At 40.4% G+C, this 25,177-nt stretch overlaps 1 protein-coding gene across 1 annotated transcript in view; it reads right to left on the bottom strand.

Annotated features, from left to right (window-relative positions):
* LOC106583107 (ephrin type-A receptor 8) overlaps positions 1 to 25,177 on the bottom strand; it is a 170,070-nt gene that overhangs the window by 65,004 nt on the left and 79,889 nt on the right. Inside the window, exon 2 of the mRNA XM_014166932.2 lies at positions 18,294 to 18,358. Within this exon, the coding sequence (XP_014022407.1) occupies positions 18,294 to 18,358 (65 nt within the window). The remainder of the gene's footprint in view (positions 1 to 18,293; positions 18,359 to 25,177) is intronic.

The following is a 25,177-nucleotide window of genomic DNA, read 5'->3' as shown; positions in this document are numbered from 1 at the left end:
TTTTAAGGTATTTGAAAATCGCGCCACTGGATTAGACTGGCTGTTGCGTAGGTGGGACGAATTCGTCCCGCCTAGCCCAGAGAGGTTAACCTCTTACATCTAGATGTTCCGCTAGCGGAACACCGCTCCAATATCCAATGATAGGGCGTGGCGCGAAATACAAACTCCTCGAAAATCTGAAAACTTCCATTTTTCAAACATATGACTATTTTACACAATTTTAAAGACAAGACTCTCCTTTATCTAACCACACTGTCCGATTTCAAAAAGGCTTTACAACGAAAGAAAAACATTAGATTATGTCAGGAGAGTACCCAGCCAGAAATAATCACACACACATTTTTCAAGCTAGCATATAATGTCACAAAAACCAAAACCACAGCTAAATGCAGCACTAACCTTTGATGATCTTCATCAGATGACACTCCTAGGACATTATGTTATACAATACATGCATGTTTTGTTCAATCAAGTTCATATATATATCAAAAAACAGCTTTTTACATTAGCATGTGACGTTCAGAACTAGCATACCCACCGAAACTTCCTGTGAATTTACTAAATTACTCACGATAAACGTTCACAAAAAACATAACAATTATTTAAAGAATTATAGATACAGAACTCCTTTATGCAATCGCGGTGTCCGATTTTAAAATAGCTTTTCGGTGAAAGCACATTTTGCAATATTCTGAGTAGATAGCCCGGCCATCATGGCTAGCTATTTTGACACCCACCAAGTTTGGCACTCACCAAACTCAGATTTACTATAAGAAAAATTGGGTTACCTTTGCTGTTCTTCGTCAGAATGCACTCCCAGGACTTCTAGTTTACACCCAATGTTGTTTTGGTTCCAAATAATCCATATTTATATCCAAATAGCGGCGTTTTGTTCTTGCGTTCAAGACACTATGCGAAGGGAGACGCGCCGGCGCGTATCGTGACAAAAAATGTCAAAATATTCCATTACCGTACTTCGAAGCATGTCAAACGCTGTTTAAAATACATTTTTATGCGATTTTTCTCGTAAAATAGCGATAATATTCCGACCGGGAGACGTCGTTTTCGTTCAAAGACTGAAAATGTAAAATGGACTCTTCATCTGCATGCGCGCTCCCGTTTCATTGTTCTCAGATCGACCACTCTCCAAATGCGCTACTGTTTTTCAGCCAGGGACTGCAGAGTCATCATTCCCTGTTCTGGCGCCTTCTGAGAGCCTATGGGAGCCTTAGAAAATGTCACGTTACAGCAGAGATCCTCTATTTTCCATAAAGAGGCTATAGAAGGCCAAGAAATGGTCAGAGAGGGCACTTCCTGTATGCAATCTTCTCAGGTTTTGGCCTGCCATATGAGTTCTGTTATACTCACAGACACCATTCAAACAGTTTTAGAAACTTCAGGGTGTTTCCTATCCAAATCAAACAATTATATGCATATTCTAGTTTCTGGGCAGGAGTAATAACCAGATTAAATCGGGTACGTTTTTTATCCGGCCGTGAAAATACTGCACCCTATCCTAAATAGGTTAAAGAAATGGACACTCACTTGATTAGAATATTCCACGACACCTTCAATGCTGCAGATATTTTTTAGTACCCTTCCCCAGATCTGTGCCGCGACACAATCCTATCTTTGAGCTCTACGAACAATTCCTTCGATCTCATGGCTAGGTTTTACCTATGACAAGCCCTGTCAACTGTGGGACCTTATATAGACAGGTGTGTGCCTTTCTAAATCAAGTCCAATAAATTGAATTTACCACATCCGGACTCCAATCAAGTTGTAGAAACATCTCAAGGATGATAAATGGAAACAGGATGCACCTGAGCTATATTTTGAGTCTCATAGCAAAGGGTCTGAATACTTATGTAAATGTGATATTTCAGTTTTTTTCTAATTTATACATTTGCATTTGGTTCCTCTCCTTGTTCGGGCGGCGCTCGGCGGTCGATGTCGCCGGTCTTCTAGCCATCGTCGATCCACTTTTCATTGGTTTTGTCTATGTTTCCCACACACCTGGTTTTCATTTCCCAATTACTGGTCATGTATTTAGCCCTCTGTTTCCCCCATGTCTTTGTGTGTGTTTGTTTATTGTTAGGGTCGGTACGTTTCTGGCTGGTTTGTTCCGGGTGCTGTGTTCACCCGTGTTGGATGGCAACCATTATTGTTCGCACATTGGTTTTGTTACTTTGTGCTATTTTCTCTAGTAAAGTGCGTTGTTCACTCATCTCTGCTCTCCTGCGCCTGACTTCATGCACCAGCTACATCCACCGCCTGACAGTGATTATGGGGTGTTGTGTGTAGATTGATGAGGAAAACAAACAATTTCATCCGTTTAGAATAAGACTGTAAAGTAACAAAATGTGGAAAAAGTCAAGGGGTCTGAATACTTTCCGAGTGCAGTGTATATTTACAAAACATTTAATGGGGGATTGGAAAGGATGCAGACAATTACGTTGATGGAAGCAATATTAAAGCTGATCTACCCCCCCAAAAAAATGTTTTTTATTTTTTATAATAATTGTGGAAATATCACCCATTACCCAGTCACCACACAATCAGAATATGAACCCAGCAACTCTTGATAATCTGGATGCCCAACAGTGTGTCTGCGTTTGTGTGTCTATGTGGGTGAGTGTGGTGAGAGCGATAACCTTTCAGGAATATGAGTGCTAATTGCACAGGTCTGGTATCAATGGGTTATAAGGTGTAATTGGTGTCTATTCTGAGATCCAATTTCAACCGTGGTGTGTGTGTGTGTGTGTGTGTGTGTGCATGCACATTCTATAGATATGGATCAACTAATCTATGCCTTGAAGCTCTCATGGTCCAACCCTGTGTCTTGCTCTATGGAGTAAATATGGTTTATAAAACAGGCATGATGATTGAATAAAAACACAGTTTACGTTAGTACACAGGTATTCACCATATTCAGGAAGCTATGTAAAAGTTATACAAGCTTTTTGCTCATGTCTTCCCTTCATTTTGCCATGTTCTTTCTCTCTCAGGTCTCTATCCCTCTCACTCTCCATCTCTATCTCTCTCTGGAATCTAGCCTGTGCTGAGACTGTGTGTAAGAGCTGTTTTTCCGACAGGATCCATCTGTACTGTCCTATCTATCACACAACGTTATGGGTGACAACTGCACCTGCTTAAGGCCGTTGGGGGGTTCGTGTGTGTGTGTGTGTGTGTGTGTGCATGCGTGCCTATGCGTGCGTGTTCGTGTATGTGTGTCTGACAGCGTGTGTGATGATGACAGGGGTTGTGGGTGGGTTTTTGACACTTGTTTTCATCATTATCTCATCCAAATCATGGTTTCTACTGTCTGCTTTATCACCCCCCCCCTTCACACACAAAAACAAACACACACACGCACGTTCCTGTCAGCGGTATCGATCGCATCTCGGGGCTACTGGTGGATGAACCTGTCATGGCCAACAAGGGCCGGACTGCAGGATAATGAAAGTCTTTCTACTCTGTCTGATGGCTCCTGACATATGTGTGTGTGTGTGTGTGTGTGTGTGTGTGTGTGTGTGTGTGTGTGTGTGTGTGTGTGTGTGTGTGTGTGTGTGTGTGTGTGTGTGTGTGTGTGTGTGTGTGAGAGAGAGAGAGAGTTTTGCAGCTCTATGGGGCTCAAAGAGCTGCCCACGGGCGTCCTCAGTGCTGCCTGACTAAATTGGAAGGAAGGAGGCCCCCTGATGGGGAGACGTGATCCGTCATGTCATATAAACGAGCCGCAGACAGTGGGGAGAGCTAGGGGTGCTAATAAAGACCTCTTAATCTGTTATACACACACACACACACACACACACACACACACACACACACACACACACACACACACACCACACACAGGGCTAATTAGCAGTCTATTTCATGTCTCATCGGTCAGTCCAGATAAAATCTATTTCAACACCTCTCTCTTGTCAATAGATATTATGCCCAGTCTTTGCAATTTACTTGATATCTCCATTCTGAGAATATCTATGGCTATCCTCTTTCCACAGGTATGTAGCCTATACTGAACATCAACCAATCCCTTCCTCTCTCTGCAGAAGTGTAAGACAGTGTTCACACTTTGCCTGTTCTATACATATTCTATATTATTTCCTGGACACAGTCAGCCATAAGCTTTGGAACATTCACAAGAAACCTAACTGTCTTCTCCATCCCCTCTTCCTCTCTCTCTCTCTCCATACTCCCCCTTTCCTTCCCTTCATCTCTAGCTGATGCCCACACACACATCGGAATTAATTCTCTCTCTCGCTAGGCCTGTCCAGGATTTCACACTTGATGAGCAGCAGGAAGAAATTAACAGATGAAATGTGTTCTAGGAATGTTCTTGTAACATCAGATTAATATTTTATACAAACATTCTATAATAATTTTTTTTGTGTTATGCGAATATTTGCCACGAACTAACAAATGTTCTGAGAACCTTCGCAGAAAATATTTTGGTTTGCTGGGCACTCTCTGTCCATATGTCTTTCACTCTCTTCATCAGAGGGTTTCTGAAGCAAAGTAAAGACATTATATAAAACTGGTGTTGCTGGGGTGGCACATTTCATACACTGCAAACTGTCAGAGTGGCAAAATGACCATAGTGTTGTCTGTATGTGAGACTGTGTGTGTGTGTGTGTGTGTGTGTGTGTGTGTGTGTGTGTGTGTGTGTGTGTGTGTGTGTGTGTGTGTGTGTGTGTGTGTGTGTGTGTATATGTGTAGGGGCCTATCAGTCTGCTTCTCGTTACAGAAACTGTCATGACACCCGTTTATCACAGACCCCATAGAGGAGCGCCTTTCCTCCACAAGGGCACTGCTACCAGAGCTCAGCCACTCACCGCAACAAGATCTCACGGTTTCACCAATTTCACTTTAGATTATGACTTTTGTCCATGTTTCTCCAAATGTCAAATTTCGAAGTTCATCCAAACATCACATTTCTAGGTGTTTTGGACACCCTGGGTTGCTCTGCTGCTGTTGCCGGCACCTCGAGGCTGGTTAAATTTAGGCATTAATTAGTTATTACTTAACTTAAGGTTTGGGATAGGGTTAAAACAAAAACAACCACAGTGACATTTAGGCATTAATTCAGAATGGTTAAGGGTTAAGGTTTGGGATAGGGTAAAAAATAAAAGACTGGGATTGAACACTTGACCCTCGGAGCAGGCCCTCGCGGCTTAAGCCCATCTGCCACCCCCGTCCACATGCCCTAGTAAAACCCAAGCCTACTTGACGGTAATGGCGCTCACTGTTGCCGCTAGTGCCTGGTTTTCAAGGCATCTCCCGATGTCCTGTGTACCTGGACAGATTCAGGATTTTGAAGTGGATCTAGACTGACCTGGCTGCTTACCACTACTGCCAACACACACCGCGTGCGCACACACATACATTCCCATACTATACATTTTCTGCCTAGTCTTCTCTTTCTGTCCCTCCATCCTGGCAGTTTGCCTCTAATATTTATATGACTCTTTTCCACACACACTCACTGTGAGAGGCCTCACAATAAACGTGTCACTACAGGGATGTGCACACCGTCACACATACACAGAAAATTCAAGGAATACCAAGAGAGGAATGCCAACCTAAATCCTCACCTCGGTCAAATCTATCACTGCAAATGATCCAGTACATTTTGATTATACCTCCAATTTTTGTATTACCCAGACCTTTTCTAAAGTCTTGATTGCAGATAAGTGTGGTAGAGAGGCCTATGTTAACCATTGCTATGGTCCTGACTGAGAGCCTTCTAAAACTGAATATCTTTTAAGGGCAAAAGAGTAAGTAACATAATTTAAATGTCCCCATCAAAATCCCTCAGTTTAAGCTAGAGATATGAATTTTGCATGGGCTGCGTCTGAACCCACCACATCTGCCTATGTCGGCCTTCCACATCTGCGGTGGAAGATGGCCGAGCTACAGCGATGTTTGTCAGACCATGAGACATCCTGAAAATCTGTCTTTCACAAAATTGTCTGTAACGTCAGAATGGTTTGGCTAATATGACCACACTACGGCAAGATGAATCTCTCACGAATATGATGGTGTTCTTTCATTTTGATGTATGAGCCCTGTCTGAAGGTAACCCAATACTAGTTTAAACTAATGAATGGAAGAATGGAGGAATTGATCAAAACAAACAAACTGAAATATCACATTTACATACAGTGGCAAGAAAAAGTATGTGAACCTTTTGGAAATACCTGGAGTTCTGCATAAATTGGTCATAAAATTCGATCTGATCCTCATCTAGGTCACAACAGACAAATACAGTGTGCTTAAACTAATAACACACAAAATTATATGTTTTCATGTCTTTACTGAACACACCGTGTAAACATTCACAGTGCAGGGTGGATAAAGTATGTGAACCCTTGGATTTAATAACTGGTTGACCCTCTTTTGGCAGCAATAACCTCAACCAAACGTTTTCTGTAGTTGCGAATCAGACCTGCACAACGGTCAGGGGGAATTTTGGACCATTCTTCTTCACAGAACTATTTCAGTTCAGCAATATTCTTGGGATGTCTGGTGTGAACTGCTTGCTTGAGGTCATGCCACAGCATCTCAATCAGGTTGAGGTCAGGACTCTGACTGGGCCACTCCAGAAGGCGTATTTTCTTCTGTTGAAGCCATTCTGTTGATGATTTACTTCTGTGTTATGGGTCATTGTCCTGTTGCATCACCCATCTTCTGTTGAGCTTCAATTGGTGGACAGATAGCCTAACATTCTCCTGCAAAATGTCTTGATAAATTGGGAATGTATTTTTCCATCAATGATAGGGCCTGGATATTGAGGACCTGAGGCAGCAAAGCAGCCCCAAACCATGATGCTCCCTCCACCATACTTTACAGCTGGGATAAGGTTTTGATGTTGGTGTGCTGTGCCTTTTTTTCTCCACACATAGTGTTGTGTGTTCCTTCCAAACAACTCAACTGTAGTTTCATCTGTCCACAGAATATTTTGCCGGTGGCTCTGTGGAATATCCTGATGCACTTTTGCAAACTTCAGACGTGCAGCAATGTTTTTTTGGACAGCAGTGGCTTCTTCCATGGTGTCCTCCCATGAACACCATTCTTGTTTAGTGTTTTACGTATCGTAGACTCGTCAACAGTGATGTTAGCATGTTCCAGAGATTTCTGCAAGTCTTTAGCTGACACTCTAGGATTCTTCTTAACCTCATTGAGCATTCTACGCTGTGCTCTTGCTGTCATAATTTTAAAGAAAAAGTTTTATAAAAAAAATTGAAACACTCTTTGGAGGACAAATATCTTTTCACAGCTTTTTTGCTACATAGACATACATTTTACATATACATGGTACTTTTAAATATAACAATACATAACCAAACAAACTCTTTAAGCCCAACCCTCAGTCACTCTCAGCCCATCCCACCTATCACCATAGACCACACTTGTTTGGTTGTGCCATATATTTTTCAATTGTGCTGTGATGTTTTACAAAGTTTTTAATCTTTCTAATCATATATTATCCACAGATTGTGAGCTAAAAATGAAAACCTTTCCTACGAGTATTATTATATTATTTATTAATTGGCTATGGCTTTCGAGATCGCCCAACACTGCTATTTGTAAGGTTAATTTTAGGTGCATGTTGTGATTTTTAACCATTCCTGAACCTGTGATGAGAAACAAGCTACATGGGGCAATACCAGAATAAGCGATCTATTGATTCTTTCTCTTCGCAGCAAAATCCGCAGAGCTGAGATTGTTGTATGCCCCATATACAGTTGAAGTCGGAAGCTTACATACACTTAGGTTGGAGTCATTAAAACTCATTTTTCAATCACTCCACAAATTTCTTGTTAACAAACTATAGTTTTGGCAAGTCGGTTAGGACGTCTACTTTGTGCATGACACAAGTAATTTTTCCAACAATTGTTTAAAGACAGATTATTTCACTGTATCACAATTCCAGTGGGTCAGACGTTTACATACACTAAGTTGACTGTGCCTTTAAACAGCTTGGAAAATTCCAGAAATGAAGTCATGCTTTAAAAGCTTCTGATAGGCTAATTGACATCATTTGAGTCAATTTGAGGTGTACCTGTGGATGTATTTCAAGGCCTACCTTCAAACTCAGTGCCTCTTTACTTGACATCATGTGAAAATAAAAAGAAATCAGCCAAGACCTCATAAAACAATTGTAGACATCCACAAGTCTGGTTCATCCTTGGGAGAAATTTCCAAACGCATGAAGGTACCACGTTCATCTGTACAAACAATAGTACGCAAGTATAAACACCATGGGACCACGCAGCCATCATACCGCTCAGGAAGGAGACGCATTCTGTCTCCTAGAAATTAACGTACTTTGGTGCAGAAAGTGCAAATCAATCCCAGAACAACAGCAAAGGACCTTGTGAAGATGCTGGGCAGAACTGAAAAAGCATGTGCGAGCAAGGAGGCCTACAAACCTGAAGGCAATGCTACCAAATACTAATTGAGTGTATGTCAACTTCTGACCAACTGGGAATGTGATGAAAGAAATAAAAGCAGAAATAAATCACTCTACTATTATTCTGACATTTCACATTCTTAAAATAAAGTGGTGATCCCAACTGACCTAAGACAGAATTTTTACTAAGATTAAATGTCAGGAATTAAATGTATTTGGCTAAGGTGTATGTAAACTTCCAACTTCAACCGTATATAGCATTCTGTTGGTGGCAAGAATGTGATATAATAATTTAAATGGAAAAACTCTAAGTGTTGAGTCAAGTGTAGTTTTTGTACCAGTTCATAAACCATGTGCAATGGATCTGGTACATCGAAAATCTCCTCCCATTTATTTTGCAGCTTGTATGGCGCAGCTGTGGACATTTTTGTCCTTAGATGAACCTGGTATATTTTTCTATTTATGCCAGTTTCTTTCAGCCAATTTGTATCTTTAATATATGTCAGGCAAACAAGATCCCTACCTTCTCCCTTTTCCACTTGCCTCCTCCATTTTTGTGGTAGTGCTGCAATCAGTTGGTTGTAAGTTTGGATTGAGTAGATATTCCAATGTATTTTCGATAACTGCATATGAAGATAAAAAAAAACATGAGCTGGCGCACACCCAGAATAATAGTTTGTGTAGAGGTGCTGACTAACGGCGAATAAACTATAAACTATCAAAATAAAGAAAGTTGCACACTCCATGTACAATCTCCCAGCAATTTAATGGGTATTTACAAACGTTTCAGCATCACTGTGCCTTCCTCAGGGTAATGTCATGAAAACTTGAACCAGGTTATATAGACAAACAGTGCAATTCGTGTAACCAATGATAGTAGTGAGGGGTGTGTCATAATGATTCAGTTAATTAAAATTAATTTGTGAAACTGTTCAAAAATAGTATATGGCATATTAAATATATTAAGCTATTGTTATCATATAGAAACATAATGGAATATTGTACATCATATTAGTGTCAACATACATTATTGTTTCATTCAATTTCACATTATTTCGTATTTCATTTTTGTTACATGTAATATTGGTTCAACCTTAATATATAATGAACATCATCAACAGGGGGAACATATTGCGTGTACGCTAATAAGCTGTAAGAATATTTTTTACATTTACAAAATGTGTTCATAAGAAGGACCTGAGATCAAAGTCAATATTCAGATCACTAGGGGTCAATGTTTTTACAGAGGATATCCAGTAAACCTCTCTTTGTAGTAGTAGGATCTCAATGTTACCTCCTCTCCTTGGTAGAGCAACATGCTCAATGATAACTGCATATGTGACATAACTCCTCCACTTCTATTCATAATATCATTAATAAACATAAAACATGTTTGTTTTTTTCAATTCCACAAATAATGTTTTTTTATTAATCAATATATTTGAGTTTAACTATAACATTTGTTCTATCTTTTCTGGAGGATAAAACTGAAATTAACCAACTTGTATGGCTTGTTTAAGAAAGGGCAATACTTTAAACAAAATGTAATTTAGTCGTAAATGAGAAGTTGTAATCTGTATGAAGGCAAAAAAGCAATTTTTGAACAAAAGCTTTTCTTAATAATCTACTGGAGAACCATTTTGGGTTTAAGTATAACTTATGTATGAGTGAAGCTTTTAGAGAGAGGTTAAAAGCTTTAATATTTAATCATTTTAGCCCCCCAAACTCATATTCATTATATAAATAGGCATGTTTAATTTTGTCTGGCTTAGCATTCCAAATAAAATGAAATATTTTTTGCTCGTATGATTTTAAAAACAAATCATCTGGAGTAGGCAATGTCATTAGTAAGTAAGTAAACTGTGATAGGACCAAAGAGTTCATCAATATAATTTTGTCCATAAATAGACAAGTATTTACCTCTCCATGGTTGCAAAATCTTATCTATTTTTGCTAACTTTCTAGTGAAATTAATTGAGGTAAGTTCATTTATATTTTTTGAGATGTGAATACCAAGTATGTCTACTTCAACATCTGCCCATTTTATTGGTAAACTACAAGGTAGTGTAAACACTGTATTTTTTAATGATCCAATATGTAATATGGTACACTTATCATAATTAGGTTTTAATCCAGAGAGGCTAGAAAAGTGATCAAGATCTTCAATGAGACTGTGCAGGGATCCAGATTGCAGACTTAAGAAAAAACTAGAGTCATCAGCATACATTGACACTTTTGTTTTTATCCCCTGGATTTCTAACCATTTGATGTTCTTGTTGGATCTAATTTTAATAGTTAGCATTTCAATGGCCATAATAAATGGATATGGAAACAATGGACAGCCTTGTTTTACTCCTCTTAAAAGATCAATACTTTCTGAGAAGTAACAATCGTTTACTATTTTACATCTTGGGTTGCTGTACATATAAGAGATTCACCAAAATTAAAGTATTCCAGGCATTTATATATAAATTCTAATCGTACATTATCAAACGCCTTTTCAAAATCTGCTATGAAGGTTTTTTACATGGACAATATATTGGAGATAATATATGACAATTTTTTGAAGCAATTGAACATTATGAAACAATTGACGATACCAGACCTGGTATCTTCAATGTTTTATAATGTTCAATTGTTTCAAGTAATTGTCGTATATTATCTCCAATATATCGTCCATGTAAAAAACCTGTCTGATCAGGATGAACAATATCTGTTGTAACCATTTTTATTCCATATGCTATGCATTTTGCCAGGATTTCTGCATCACAACACTTAAGTGTTAGAGGCCTCCAGTTTTTTAAATGGACTGGATCTTTATACTTACCACCTGGGTCCTGTTTTAGTAGTAATGAAATCAGACCTTCCTGTTGGGTACCTGAAAGTCTAACATTTGTGTAAGAGTAATTAAAACATGCTAGTAATGGATCTTTGAGTACATCAAAAAAGGTCGGATATCACTCTACTGGTATACTGTCAAGCCCTGGTGTTTTTCCAGACTGAAAATATAGTATGGCCTCAAAATGCTCCTCTTCTGTAAGTTGGTAAATTTGTTAATTCTACACTATAAATTATTAGGAAAGAAATCCTTACAGTTAACATCATTCAGTGGAAATGGAGGAGACTGAAAAGAAAACATATGCTTAAAATATTTTGCTTCCTCTTTCAAAATATAATTTGGTGAATTATGGATGACTCCATCATTTGTAACAAGTTTCTGTAAATTATTTTTGGTAGAATTTCTGTGTTGAAAATTCAAGAAACATTTTGTGCATTTTTCCCCATTTTCCATCCAATTTGCTTTATTTTTGTAATACAATACACTTAATCGTTCTTGAATAAGTACCTCCATTTCTTTTTGTTTTTCCTCTAACCTATTTTGTGCCTCTATAGTACAGTTTCCATTACCATCTACCTGCGCTGTTACTTCCTCTATTTCCTTTATCAGTCTAATCTCTTGTGACCTAAACTGATTTTGTTTTAATGATGAGTATTGTATTGAATGGACTCTAAAAGTACATTTGAAAGTGTCCCATACAATAAGGGGATCTGCTGTACCTATGTTGAACAAAAAAAGTCAGTTATGAATTATTTTGTCTTAGTTAAGAACAAATTGTCATCCAATAGGCTTTCATTAAATTTCCAATATCCCCATCCACATGGAAATTCTGTAAGAGTTATATGGAGGCCAATTAGATGGTGGTCCGATTGCATTCTGTCCCCTATTAATACTTTTTTTACTTTTGATGCCAGCAAGAACAAGACTAGGAAGTAATCAAGACAACTAGCTTGATTAAGCCTCCTCCATGTATATCTCACTAGGTCAGGGTTTTTCAACCTCCATATATCCACTAGTTCTAATGTATCCATGATCTTTGTAATCTCCTTAAGTGTTTGAGGGTGATAGTTTGTAGAATGATTTCCTTTACGATCCATTGAGGTACTCAAAACCGTACTATAATCTCTCACCATAATAGATTATTTTGTTGCTTGTGAGCTCAATATATATATATATATATATATATATATATATATATTCTCAAAAAAGTGTAGGTCATCATTATTTGGCCCATATAGATTAATTAGCCAGATCTGTTTTTGGTCCAATAGCATATTTAAAATAATCCATCTTCCTTGCGGATCTGTTTTGCACAGATTGCACAATCGGATCAAAATTTGTATTAATTAGTATAATCACCCCTTTTGAGTTTCTTTGACCGTGACAAAAATATATTTCTCCCTCCCAGTCCTTTTTCCACCCAAACTCACCTATATTTGTAGAATGAGTTGCCTGTAAACAATAGATATTATATTCTTTCTCTTTTAGCCATGTAAAAATGTATCTTCTTTTTTGATGATCTGCTAAGCCATTACAATTATAACTTGCTATACTTATTTCCCCACTTACCATAATGATACCCAAGTTTCAATTATACTTACCACAACCAATGTTTGTAAACGTATCATTAAAAAGCACCATGATGATTAAGTGTCCATATAGCTGTACCAAAATAATTTGCACTGTTAAGCATACTGTAGCTGCAACTTTGTAATCCTCCAATTGTCCTAATATCCCACCCACTAAAACCTCCCCCTATATCTAGGTCTGTTGTCACTAAGACCATCAGACCGTCTCCCTGACTCATGACGCACCTTTGCATCCTAAGGCAAACACTTGGCCGCCAATTGGCATTGGCCAGAGGGAAATATGGGCAGTCCCATGATAACATAATTATCTATGAGGATGCCCAAGAGAACTAACCAAATAACATGGAAAACAGTCAGAAAAAATATAAATAGTAACAATAGATCATATTAATAGAAATAATAACAGCAAATCTTATACATGCAGGCTCGTATTTGAAAGTCCTAGCAAGGCTATAAGCATATCAGCCCAGCCTGCTCACTTCACTGGATTACATTGTTGGTAAAACAAATGTTAAAAAAAATATGAAAAAAAAGAACAACCTAAATATAATCACAAGACCAGTGTCTTTTTTATGTCCATTACATGCAAGACATATTGCATGTAGTCCTCATTATATCCTGTTGTATTCCAACAAAAAAGGAAGAAGGAACATAGTCTACGGCCACTAATGACTGTAAGTAGAAATTTGTCTTAGGCATCACATTATATCCTGTTGTATCACGCCAGTCATCTTCGCAGGACGGCCACTCCTAGGGAGAGTAGCAACAGTGCTGAACTTTCTCCATTTACAGACAATTGGTCTTACCATGGACTGATGAACTTTTGTAAGTCTTTCCAGCTTAATGCAAGTCAACAATTCTTAAATGTAGGTAATCTGAGATCCCATTTGTTTGAGGCATGGCTCACATCAGGCAATGCTTCTTGTGAATAGCAACCTCACATTTTGTGAGTGTTTTTTATAGGGCAAGGCAGCTCTAACCAACTTCTCCAATCTCGTCTCATTGATTGGACTCCAGGTTAGCTGACTCCTGACTCCAATTAGCTTTTGGAGAAGTCATTAGCCTAGGGGTTCATATACTTTTTCCAACCTACACTGTGAATGTTTAAATTATGTATTAAATATAGAAAAGAAAGAGAAAATAATTTGTGTGTTATTAATTTAAGCACACTATGTTTGTCAATTGTTGTGACTTAGATGAAGAGCAGATCAAATTTGATGACTAATTTATGCAGTAATCCAGGTAATTCCAAAAGGGTTCACATATATTTCTTGCCACTGTAAGTATTCAGACTTGTAAGTACTCAGTACTTTGTTGAAGCACCTTTGGCAGCGATTACAGCCTCGAGTCTTCTTGGGTATGACGCTACAAGCTTGGTAATTGTATTTGGGGAGATTCTCCCATTGTTCTCTGCAGGTCCTCTCAAGCTCTGTCAGGATGGATGGGGATCGTCGCTGCACAGCTATTTTCATGTCTTTCCAGAGGTGTTCGATCGGTTTCTTGTCTGGGCTCTGACTGGGCCACTCAAGGACATTCAGAGACTTAAGGACATTCAATCCCGAAGCCACTCCTGCGTTGACTTGGCAGGGTCATTGTCCTGTTGGAAGGTGAACCTTCGCCCCCTTGTCTGAGGTCCTGAGCGCTCTGGAGCAGGTTTTCATCAAGGATCTCTCTGTACATCGCTCCGTTCATCTTTCCCTAGGCCCTGACTAGTCTCCCAGTCCCTGCCACTGAAAAACATCCGCACAGCATGATGCTGCCACCATCATGCTCCACCGTAGGGATGGTGCCAGGTTTCCTCGAGACGTAAATCTTGTTTTCATGGTCTGAGAGTCCTTTAAGTACCTTTTGGCAAACTCCAAGGGGCTGTCATGTGCCTTTTACTGAGAAGTGGCTTCCGTCTGGCCACTCTACTATAAAGGCCTGCTTGATGGAGTGCTGTAAAGATGGTTGTCTTTCTGGAAGGTTCCCCCATCTCCACAGAGTAACTCTGGAGCTCTGTTAGAGTGACCATCAGGTTTTTGGACACCTCCTTAAACAGGGCCTTTCTCCCCCAATTGCTCAGTTTGGCCAGCTCTAGGGAGAGTCTTGGTGAATCCAAACTTCTTGATGGAGGCCACTGTGTTCTTTGGGACCTTCAATGGCTTGACACAATCCTGTCTCGGGGCTCTACGGACAATTCCTTCGACTTCATGGCTTGGGTTTTGCTCAACCTCTTGGGGCTATGTGGGACGCTAGCGTGCCACCCGTGGTGCACCCTATCAACAGCAGGTGCATTTCAAGAGCGGCAAATTTGAAACCAAATAAATGTCAAAATTCAAATTTTTCAAACATACAACTATCTTACACCCTTTGAAAGATAAACATCTCCTTAATCTAACCACGTTGTCCAATTTCAAAAAGGTTTTACGGCGAAAGCATAAAGTTAGATTATGTTAGGAGAGTACATTGACAATAGCTGTGTGTAATGTTTTGTCAATTCAAAGACAGGCGTCACCAAAACCATAAAACCAGCTAAAATGATGCACTAACCTTTTACAATCTCCATCAGATGACACTCCTAGGACATTATGTTAGACAATGCATGCATTTTCAGTTCTATCAAGTTCATATTTATATCCAAAAACAGCGTTTTACTATGGCGTTGATGTTCAGGAAATCGTTTCCCTTCAATAACCGCCAGTCAAGTCAGCACCAGAAATTAAATAATTAAAATTAGAAAACATTGGTAAAATATTATATTGTCATTTAAAGAATTATAGATTTACATCTCTTGAACGCAATCGACTTGCCAGATTTAAAAATAACCTTACTGGGAAATCACACTTTTGCAATAATCTGAGCACTGCGCCCAGAAAAATACGCTTTGCGATACAGACAAAGGAGAGATCTAAAATCGAAAATCGAAAATACTATGTAAATAATCCATTACCTTTGATTCTCTTCATCAGATGTCACTTCCAGGAATCCCAGGTCCATAACGAATGTAGTTTTGTTCAAAAAAGCTCATCATTTATGTCCAAAAAGCTCTGTGTTGTTAGCACATGATCTAAGCCCGCCGGACTTCACTTCATGAACGAGGGGAAAAAATATATTTACGTTCGTTCAAACATGTCAAACGTTGTATAGCATAAATCATTAGGGCCTTTTTAACCAGAACATGAATAATATTCAAGGTGGACGAATGCATTCTCTTTTAAAACGTTTTGGAACGAGGGTACCCAACATGACCTCGCGCGCCAGAGTCTAATCGGCCATCACCGTTCCAAGGCTCTTGTTCGGTCAGATCTCATAGTAGAAGATTCAAAACACTTTGTAAAGGCTGGTGACATCTAGTGGAAGCAATAGGAAGTGCCAAAACATGAATCAGCCCCTGTGTGTTTCAATGGCATAGGCTTAAAGGTAATTCAACACATCAGGTATCCACTTCCTGTCAGAAAATGTCTCAGGGTTTTGCCTGCTAAATGAGTTCTGTTATACTCACAGACACCATTCAAACAGTTTTAGAAACTTTAGGGTGTTTTCTATCCATATATAATAAGTATATGCATATTCTAGTTACTGGGTAGGATTAGTAACCAGATTAAATCGGGTATGTTTTTTTATCCAGCCGTGAAAATACTGCCCCCTAGCCCCAACAGGTTAACTGTGGGACCTTATATAGACAGGTGTGTGCCTTTCCAAATCTTGTCGAATCAATTGACTCCAATACATTTTAAGAAACATCTCAAGGTTGATAAATGGAAACAGGATGCCCCTGAGCTCAATTTTGAGTCTTATAGCAAAGGGATCCTTGATGAAAACCTGTTCCAGAGTGCTCAGGACCTCAGACTGGGGTGAAGCTTCACCTTCCAACATGACAACGACCTTAAGCACACTGCCAAGACACGCAGGAGTGGCTTTGGGACAAGTCTCTGAATGTCTTTGAGTTGCCCATCCAGAACTTGGACTTGAACCTAATTGAACATCTCTGGAGAGAACTGAAAATAGCTGTGCAGCGACTCTCCCCATCCAACCTGACAGAGTTCGAGAGGATCTTGTAGTGTCATAGCCAAGAAGACTCGAGGCTGTAATCACTGCCAAAGGTGCTTCAACAAAGTTCTGAGTACTGAATACTTATGTAAATGTTATATTTTTTTTGGCAAAATAAAAATAAAAACAGTTTTTGCTTTGTCATTATGGGGTATTGTGTATAGATTGATGAGGGGGTGAAAAAAACAATTTAATCAATTTAAAAATAAGGCTGTAATGTGAACAAAGTCAAGGGGTCTGAAAACTTTCCCAATAAACTGTATACCTCCAGGGGTTCTAAAATTCCAAATCAAATAGCTAAATGATCCATGGTATAACCATCTTAAAACAATCCCATATGTTAGTTTAGTAGAACCCCCCCCCCCTCCCCCTAAAGGCTTAGACTTTAGATTAAGGGCATTTTTACCTGCAAGAACATATGAGAATTCTATAACATATGTGATGCGGATTAGAACTCCCTATATGTCAGGTAGTCGTCTTCAAACTTTTATGTCAACTTCAAACTGACATCTCAAAGTGTTTGCCAAACTCTGCACCCGGAGGAGTCTATTCATTCATGTCTGTGTCTTAACAATCACATCACCAGACAATGAGCTGATTGGTTGATTGGGTAATTGTGTCCCAGCAGGGGAGGGAGACATGTTGGGTAAATCACCATGATGACATCTCTGACAGGAGCATGGAAAATAAAGTGACAGTTCTAACACACATGGATGTGTGTGTGTGTGTGTGTGTGTGTGTGTGTGTGTGGCAGGACAGTGACAGCTCTATGCTCTGATCACTCTGAGAGTGGCTAATTCAATACCTCACGCATCATCCCCTGCTGTTACAATATGCACATTTACTGAGGAGGAAACAGAGGGTAGCTCTGTCCTCCCCTGTCATCCCCTTACTCTCTTTCATCTCCTCCATCTTCCACTTCTCCTCCCTCTACTGCGAGAGTCTCTTTTTCCTCCCTCCCCCAGTTCGATTGGTCTCTTCTTTCCTCTACCTCCACACCATTCCCCCCTTGTCCTCGTCCCCTACCTTCCTCTCTCCTCTCCCCTCTGGCTCAACAATAACAATATAAATGGATTTCTTCACACTTTTCACTGCGTCTCAAAACGCTTTACACTTGTCTCCCCTTTTTTCCCCTTGTTCTCGTCCTTCTCTCTCCCTCTACGTCTTCCCTCTCCGCTTTGCTAGATCAAACAATGTGTCAGACTGACATGGGATAGTGGGAAAGGAAGCTGATAGGAGAATAACGGGGCCTTTACTGGCACTTTCAACAAGTTCTAGTTAATGCACTTTACCACTCCACTGTATCTCTGCCTCTGTCTTCAGATGGATTACACACACACAACCATAAGTGCAAACATGCACACACACACACACACACACACGTGCACACGCACCCACACAAAATAAATCTTACCCCATGTGATGGGTATGTTAGCCAGCCCCAGTCTCCTGATATCGAGGAGGTGTCTAGTAGATTCACTGCGAAACAGAAAGAACATCTGTGAGGATAAACGTCAATGACATGTGTGTAGTACTCACAGTCACACACACTATAATGAACAGAGTGCATGGACAGCAGCACAATATTACCAGAACATTGGCAACAGTCTGTGTGTCTGTGCTAGAATTTGTGTGGCTGCTGGGTCTGACTGTATTAGGCTTGCTAATCACCTTAGTGCTGAAGCTTCTCACTGGGTGATCAATAAAGTTGATTAGCACACAAACACTCCCATCCAAAACTCACACTTCTCCACTCCAACCCCAACCTCAGCCCTCCATCCAGCATGGAGACAACATGCGGGCCCAGACAGCCAGCCATCCATCCTCTGGGCTCTACCCACGTTTATTGACAGCCACGTAATGCTAAGGGTTGTTAAAGCAGGCTCCACGGTGACCCTGAGAAATGTGGTGGTGTATGTGAGTTTGTTTGGGAAGGTTTTGTATCTCTGTGTCACACTGCTTTATGTTGCGCAGCTCAAACTGTACTGGGCTGTGACACCAAATCAAATCAAATGTTATTTGTCACATGCGTCGAATACAACAGGTGTAGACTTTACTGCGAAATGCTTACTTACGAGTCTTTCCTAATGATTCAGAGTTAAAAATTTGAAGAAAAAAATTTGCAAAAAGGTCAAATGTTTATATTTGTACTTTTCATATTTGAATTTTAGTTTCACACGTACAAATTGGACTTACATTTTGTAAGTCGCTCTGGATAAGAGCGTCTGCTAAATGACTTAAATGTAAATGTAAAATGTCACCTGTGTTGTGAAATGGAAATGTGAACTAGAACCTTTCGGTTACTGGCCCAACGCTCTAATCGCTCTAACACAAGAGGAGTAAAGTACACAAGAATGAAGCTATATACAGGGAGTACCAATACCTGTACCGTATCACTGTGCAGGGGTGCAAGGTGTTTGAGGAAGATATAGTATGTACTGGCAGGGTAAAGTGACTAGGCATCAGGATCGATAATAATAGGAGTAAAATAAAGAACAGACTAACAGTATATGATGACTCTGAAAGTGTGTGTGTTTGTTGTGTTTGTGTGTGTGTACAGTATCTAGAGTTTGTGTGCATGTGTATGTGTGTGTGTTTGTGTGAGAGAGCCAGGGTAGTGTGTGTGAGTGAGTGTATATATAGTCTTGTGAGTGTGCATAGAGTCAGTGCAAGATAGAGTCAATTCAGAATAGACAGGGTAACCACTTGATTAAATATTTAGTAGTCTTATGGCTTGGGGGTAGAAGCTGTCTAGGAGCCTGTTAGTCCGATTGCCGATTCTTTGGTTCTCTGGTACTGTTTGCAGGACTGTCGCAGAGTGAACAGTCTATGGCTAGGGTGGCTGGAGTATTTGGCAATTTTTCAGGCCTTCCTCTGACACCGTCTGATATAGAGGTCCAAGTGGCAGGGAGCTCGGCCCCAGAAGAGGAAGAGGTGCTGTCGTGCCCTCTTCACGACTGTGCAGGTGTGTGTGGACCATGTTAAGTTCTCAGTGATGTGGACGCCAAGGAACAAAGCTCTGGACCCGCTCCACTACAGCCGCGTTGATGTGGATGGAAACATGCTCTCCCCCCTGTTTCCTGTAGTCCACGATCAGGTCCTTGGACTTACTGACATTGAGGGAAAGGCTGTCACCATACAGAGATACACACACCTGTGTGACAGATGAGGTGGGATGCCTGAGGACGGGGCCATTGTCACAGCATCCTGGAGCAGAGCATCACCGCAGTTATGTCGCCTTGACCCAGTTTACCCTCCGAGCCCTGGGAGCCCAAACCTCCACCTCATACTCAGGGAGGTCTGCATAGCTACACCACTCTCTACCTCCCTCTTTCGCTTTCTCTCCATCTATCTCTCTTGCTCTCTCTTCATCTCTCTCTCGTGCTTTTTCTCAATTTCTCTCTCTCTCCTTCTTTCTGTGTGTGTGTTTGTTTGTCAGCTTCCTTCACTTCTCACAAACTTATCAAGAGGAATTGATGTCTGCCCCAGGGTTCCCAGTCACACCAGCTGATGTTCCACACATTAAAATTAGCTTTTCAGGATCTCTCTCTCTCTCTCTCTCTCTCTCTCTCTCTCTCTCTCTCTCTCTCTCTCTCTCTCTCTCTCTCTCTCTCTCTCTCTCTCTCTCTCTCTCTCTCTCTCTCTCTCTCTCTCTCTCTCTCTCTCTCTCTCTCTCGTTGGCATGGTGGAGGTCCTAATTTGGGTGTGCTGGTGCTGAGGAGGGCAGTGGGTCAGAACACTGAAACAGATGGCACTGTCACCCCTCCCCCCCATCTCCCTCTGTCATCTTTCTCTCCCTCTCCCAGGGTGCCTCTCTCCCACCATTTTGCGCTGATGATGCGTTCAGCCCCTCTTTCAATCCAAGGTCACAAATTGATGTCACTATTACGCGCCTTTAAATGTTAGCTCAAGTGACATAATGAAAATATCAGCCCAATGTGACTGGATTTAGTCATTCTGCCAGGCACTGGGGGAATACCGCTATGCCATTGTGAATAAAGGACAAAAAACAAGACAAGTTTCTCTGGCAGACTTTGATACATCATATCACGCCAAAGCCTTTGAAGACATAAGAGGTGTCCCAAAGGTATTCATTTCATTTCCTCTCAAATAAAAAAGTCCCCTGTTTTTGAGGATGGTACAAGTCATTTATTTAATTTGCTCTGCCTGTCTGGAATAGGACTTATACATCAGTGCTGTAGATGTCTCTTTATTGTGACATACTGTCGATAATGTGGAAGAAGTGGGCAGTGAGACAGTAATTAGCATGTTGTTGTTCACGTCTGCTTCTCTGATATATGAGAGAAAGAGATGGGGGAGAGAGAACGAGAGACAGAGAGAAAGAGAGAAAGAGACAGGTATTCACAGAGTGATTAGATAGAGACCAGATAGTAATATGAATTAGCTAGCCCTTGACTGGTGCAGACACCCAGACATGCCCCGGAGCATAGCCTAACTCAATGCCAGGTCTGCAGACTGTTTACCTATCACTACCCTGGAGAGAGTAAATAAGAGTGGATAGGTTACCGCTTGCACTAATTGTGACAGTAGCAGTTGTGGTGCATTTTCAATATGGTTATAGTACAGGGGGCCACAGGAGCATAGTCCTCAGTCAACTATCACCCCTGTCCAACCCAGTGGCCCCAGCACCCACCTCAGTAGATCTGAGCTCCAGAATGTCGACCACTTCACATATCTGGGGAGCACCATCTCCAAGGACGGCTCACTCGACCAGTAGATAATAAGCAGAATCCAGAAAGCAAGCCAGTCATTGGGATGGCCTCAGCCTCAGAACAAGATAGTCAACTATCACTCTTCGAAAATGTATAATCACAAACCAGCCAACTCACAGACATCACTTCCTTCTGATCCACCTGGCACTCCAAACCCCTCACAGCAGTAGACAACTTTGAGCAGGACAGAAACAACTAACTGCAGCCAGAGCAAAGCGTCATTCCCACACAATCAGACCAGCAACACCAGCAGAAGCACGTGTCCTTAATTTCTCAGAGTATGAGCCTCAAAACTCTGACTCCTGAGCCATTCAAGAACCCACAATAAACCTAAATGACTGCACAAAGTCGTCATAGTTGAAACTGACAGACTGGCAGAGAAAGATAGTAATAGTATAACAGTATATAATGATATTGCTGTTTTCCAAGTACACCCACTCCAGTAGTGCCAGCAATGAAAGAGTTAAATATTTTGCTTGAGGGGCCAGAGTGCTTCTCCTAAAGGGCTCTCAGCTTGAAATGTTGTTTGTTCATCTTTCACTGCTCTCTGTTCATAACAGAAACCCACAAAAAGAAACCCTCATCTCTCTCTCTCTCTCTTTATTTTACTCTCTCTCTGTAAGTCTTCTTTTTAAGTGCAAGTGCTTGATGAAAAAGCTGTCTATGAAGCTTTTGAAGTTCTTTTGGCTTGTTAGGGACATGAAACATATTTCCCAGGGTAGTGGTCAAATTCTTTCCTCCATTACTTTCCCTCGCCCCAACACTCAATGAGTGTGTGTGTGTGTGTGTGTGTGGTCCTCAGGCTACACACTGCAGGAAAGGAGCATCTATCAAATCAGCAGGCGAACCGGTCACTGCCTGAAACAGCCCCGGTCACAGAACTATGGCACACGTCTGTCTCTTTAATTTCTCTCTCTCCATTTTCTCCCTCTCCCTCTTTCTCGTTCTCTCTCTCCCTCTCTAACAGCACTGGTCACGGCAGGCCTTGCCGAGGCGTGCGTCTCAGGAAAAACAGGTGAATTATGGGCTGGCAGAAGGAGAGGAAGTTCGGTTTAATGCCTGCAACGCAGTCTCCAGCACAACAACAAGTTTAAAATCAAACAGGGAAAGTAAACATGAAGGAAAAATAACCTGAGAGAGCAAGCGTTCAAAATCAAATTTCCCTCATAGGGTCAGGTTTCCAACAGAACATCATTGGGGTTTTTTTTACTTTTGAAAGTCAATTTTTCCTCTCAGAAATACACAATTTCTCAACCATCACCTTATGGGCTATTTATTGTTTGTATAACCACAAATAAACAGTGTAATTCGTGAATTGTGGTGATAAATGCTTTCCCTTTACTTTGGCACCATAGTAAATGTTCTGTTTATTTGTTATTTAATAAGAACATATATGTAAGTCCTTTATACTGTAAAACATCTATTTGTATGCATTATAGAAACTACTGGGGGCTAGTAAATTGGCATGTCCCACTGGTCATGTGTTGAGGTGTAGTGATATGTTTTGGGAATTTTGAGATATCTATCTATTATTTTGAATGCTAGACAGTGAGCAGAAGTATTTAATATATTGTATAGATCAATAAAAATTTAATTATAATCCCTTTTTTTACTAGTATAATGTGTGTCGCTCAGTTTTATGTCGTTGGTGTTGCCGCCTTAAAAATCACTGATTACAAAGATATACACTCACAGTCCAGTTTATTAGGTACACCTATATAGTACCGGGTTGGACCCCCCTTTTCCTCCAGAAGAACCTGTATTCTTCGGGGCATGGATTCTCAGGGGCATGAAGTCGAACACGTTCCACAGGGATATTGGTCCATGCTAATGCACTGGCATCACGCAGTTTCTGCAGATTGAACGGCGGTACATCACTACCACCAGCGTGAAACGTTGACACCAGGCAGGATGGGTCCATGGACTTATGCCAAATCCTGACTCTGCCATCAGCATGACGCAACAGGAGCCGGGATTTGTTGGAACAGGCAATATTTTTCCACTCCTCAATTGTCCATTGTTGGTGATCATGTGTCCACTGAAGCCATTTCTTCTTGTTTTTAGCTGATAGGAGTGGAACCCGGTGTGGTCGTATAGCCTGTCTGTAACAAGGATTGCCAAATTGTGTGTTCCAAGATGCCGTCCTGCACACCACTGTTGTGCTGCGCTGTTAATTGTCTATTTGTGGCCCGCTTCTTTGCTTGCACAATTCTTGTCATTCTCCTTCGATCTGTCTCATCAACAAGCTTTTTTCACCCACAGTACTGCCGCTGACTGGATGTTTTTTGTTTGTAGCACCATTCTCAGGAAACCTAGACACTGTCATGCGTGAAAAGCTCAGGAGGACGATTGTGAGGTTCTGGATCTGGCGTGCCTGACACCGACGATCATACCATGCTCAAAGTTGCTTAGGTCACTTGTTTTGCCCATTCTAACATTTAATCAAACAGTAACTGAATGCCTTGATGCCTGTCTGCTTGCTTTATATAGCAAATCATGACCCATTTTTCTGAACGGGGTGGTGTACCTAATAAACTGGCTGGTGAGTGTACAGTACAGGACCTTGATCATTCTATCCTGTGGCAAACTGTTATCGGAGGAGGGATATATATATTAAAGAAAATTATTAGCTAATCACACCCTTTTAATATGTCATATATTTAAGGTAGTGGTCACCAACCTTTTCTGCGTCAAGATCACTTTCTGAGTCAAAATGTAGGCTGAGATCTATTGCTCAGATTTTTTTTTAAACATGACTTATAAAAACATGAGCCTATGCAACGTTAATTTATTTTAAACAGTTTTGTAGCAATAGGGTTTGTGCAGTAGGCTAAAGGCGCAATATATTATTACTGCATATTGGCTGTGCTTGAATTGTTCTTTTTTTTCATAATTTCTTTGTTTGCAAATGTATTGAAAATTAAATACAGAAATATCTCATTTACATAAGTATTCACACCCTGAGTCAAACTTTGTAGAAGTATCTTTGGTAGCGATTACAGCTGTGAGTCTTTCTGGATTGTGCAATATTTGCCCATTATGCTTTTCAAAATTCTTCAAACTCTTTCAAATTGTTTCTTTTTTTTACATCAAGTTTTTATTATTTCATTTCATAGGATTAATAGAATACATTTCTAAATATATTTTTTAAGGTCCCCACCGCTCCCAATCTGCACGTAAAGTAAATCATAAAATAGAAACAAATACATTTATTTACATAGTAAATCTACTGAACAATACATCTTATATCCTCAGAAATAGTGACAAATTATTGATACACATTCATGGATGTAAAGGTCTGTTGGTTAAGAGACCAGAAATGTCTGCTGCTGCTTTTTCCATGTGTCCAGAGTGGACACCTTGGCCCTGTGGATCTTGGCTGTGGAGAGCTCCATTGTTGTGAGCAGCCATTGTTGTAATGGTAACTGATGAGGTGGAATCCACCTTTGTATAATAATTTTCTAAGCAGCCGTGGTTCCTGCCAACCACACTCTCTGTTGGCGTTCTGACAAGTGCAAATCAGAGTCATCACAATGCAACATCACTATTGGATCTAATGGCAATA

The sequence above is a fragment of the Salmo salar genome, chromosome ssa22 (assembly GCF_905237065.1).
Source record: "Salmo salar chromosome ssa22, Ssal_v3.1, whole genome shotgun sequence".
Classification (NCBI taxonomy): Eukaryota; Metazoa; Chordata; class Actinopteri; order Salmoniformes; family Salmonidae; genus Salmo; species Salmo salar.
The sequence above is the reverse complement of the archived record's forward strand: the minus strand, read 5'-3'. Positions and strand labels throughout refer to the sequence as shown.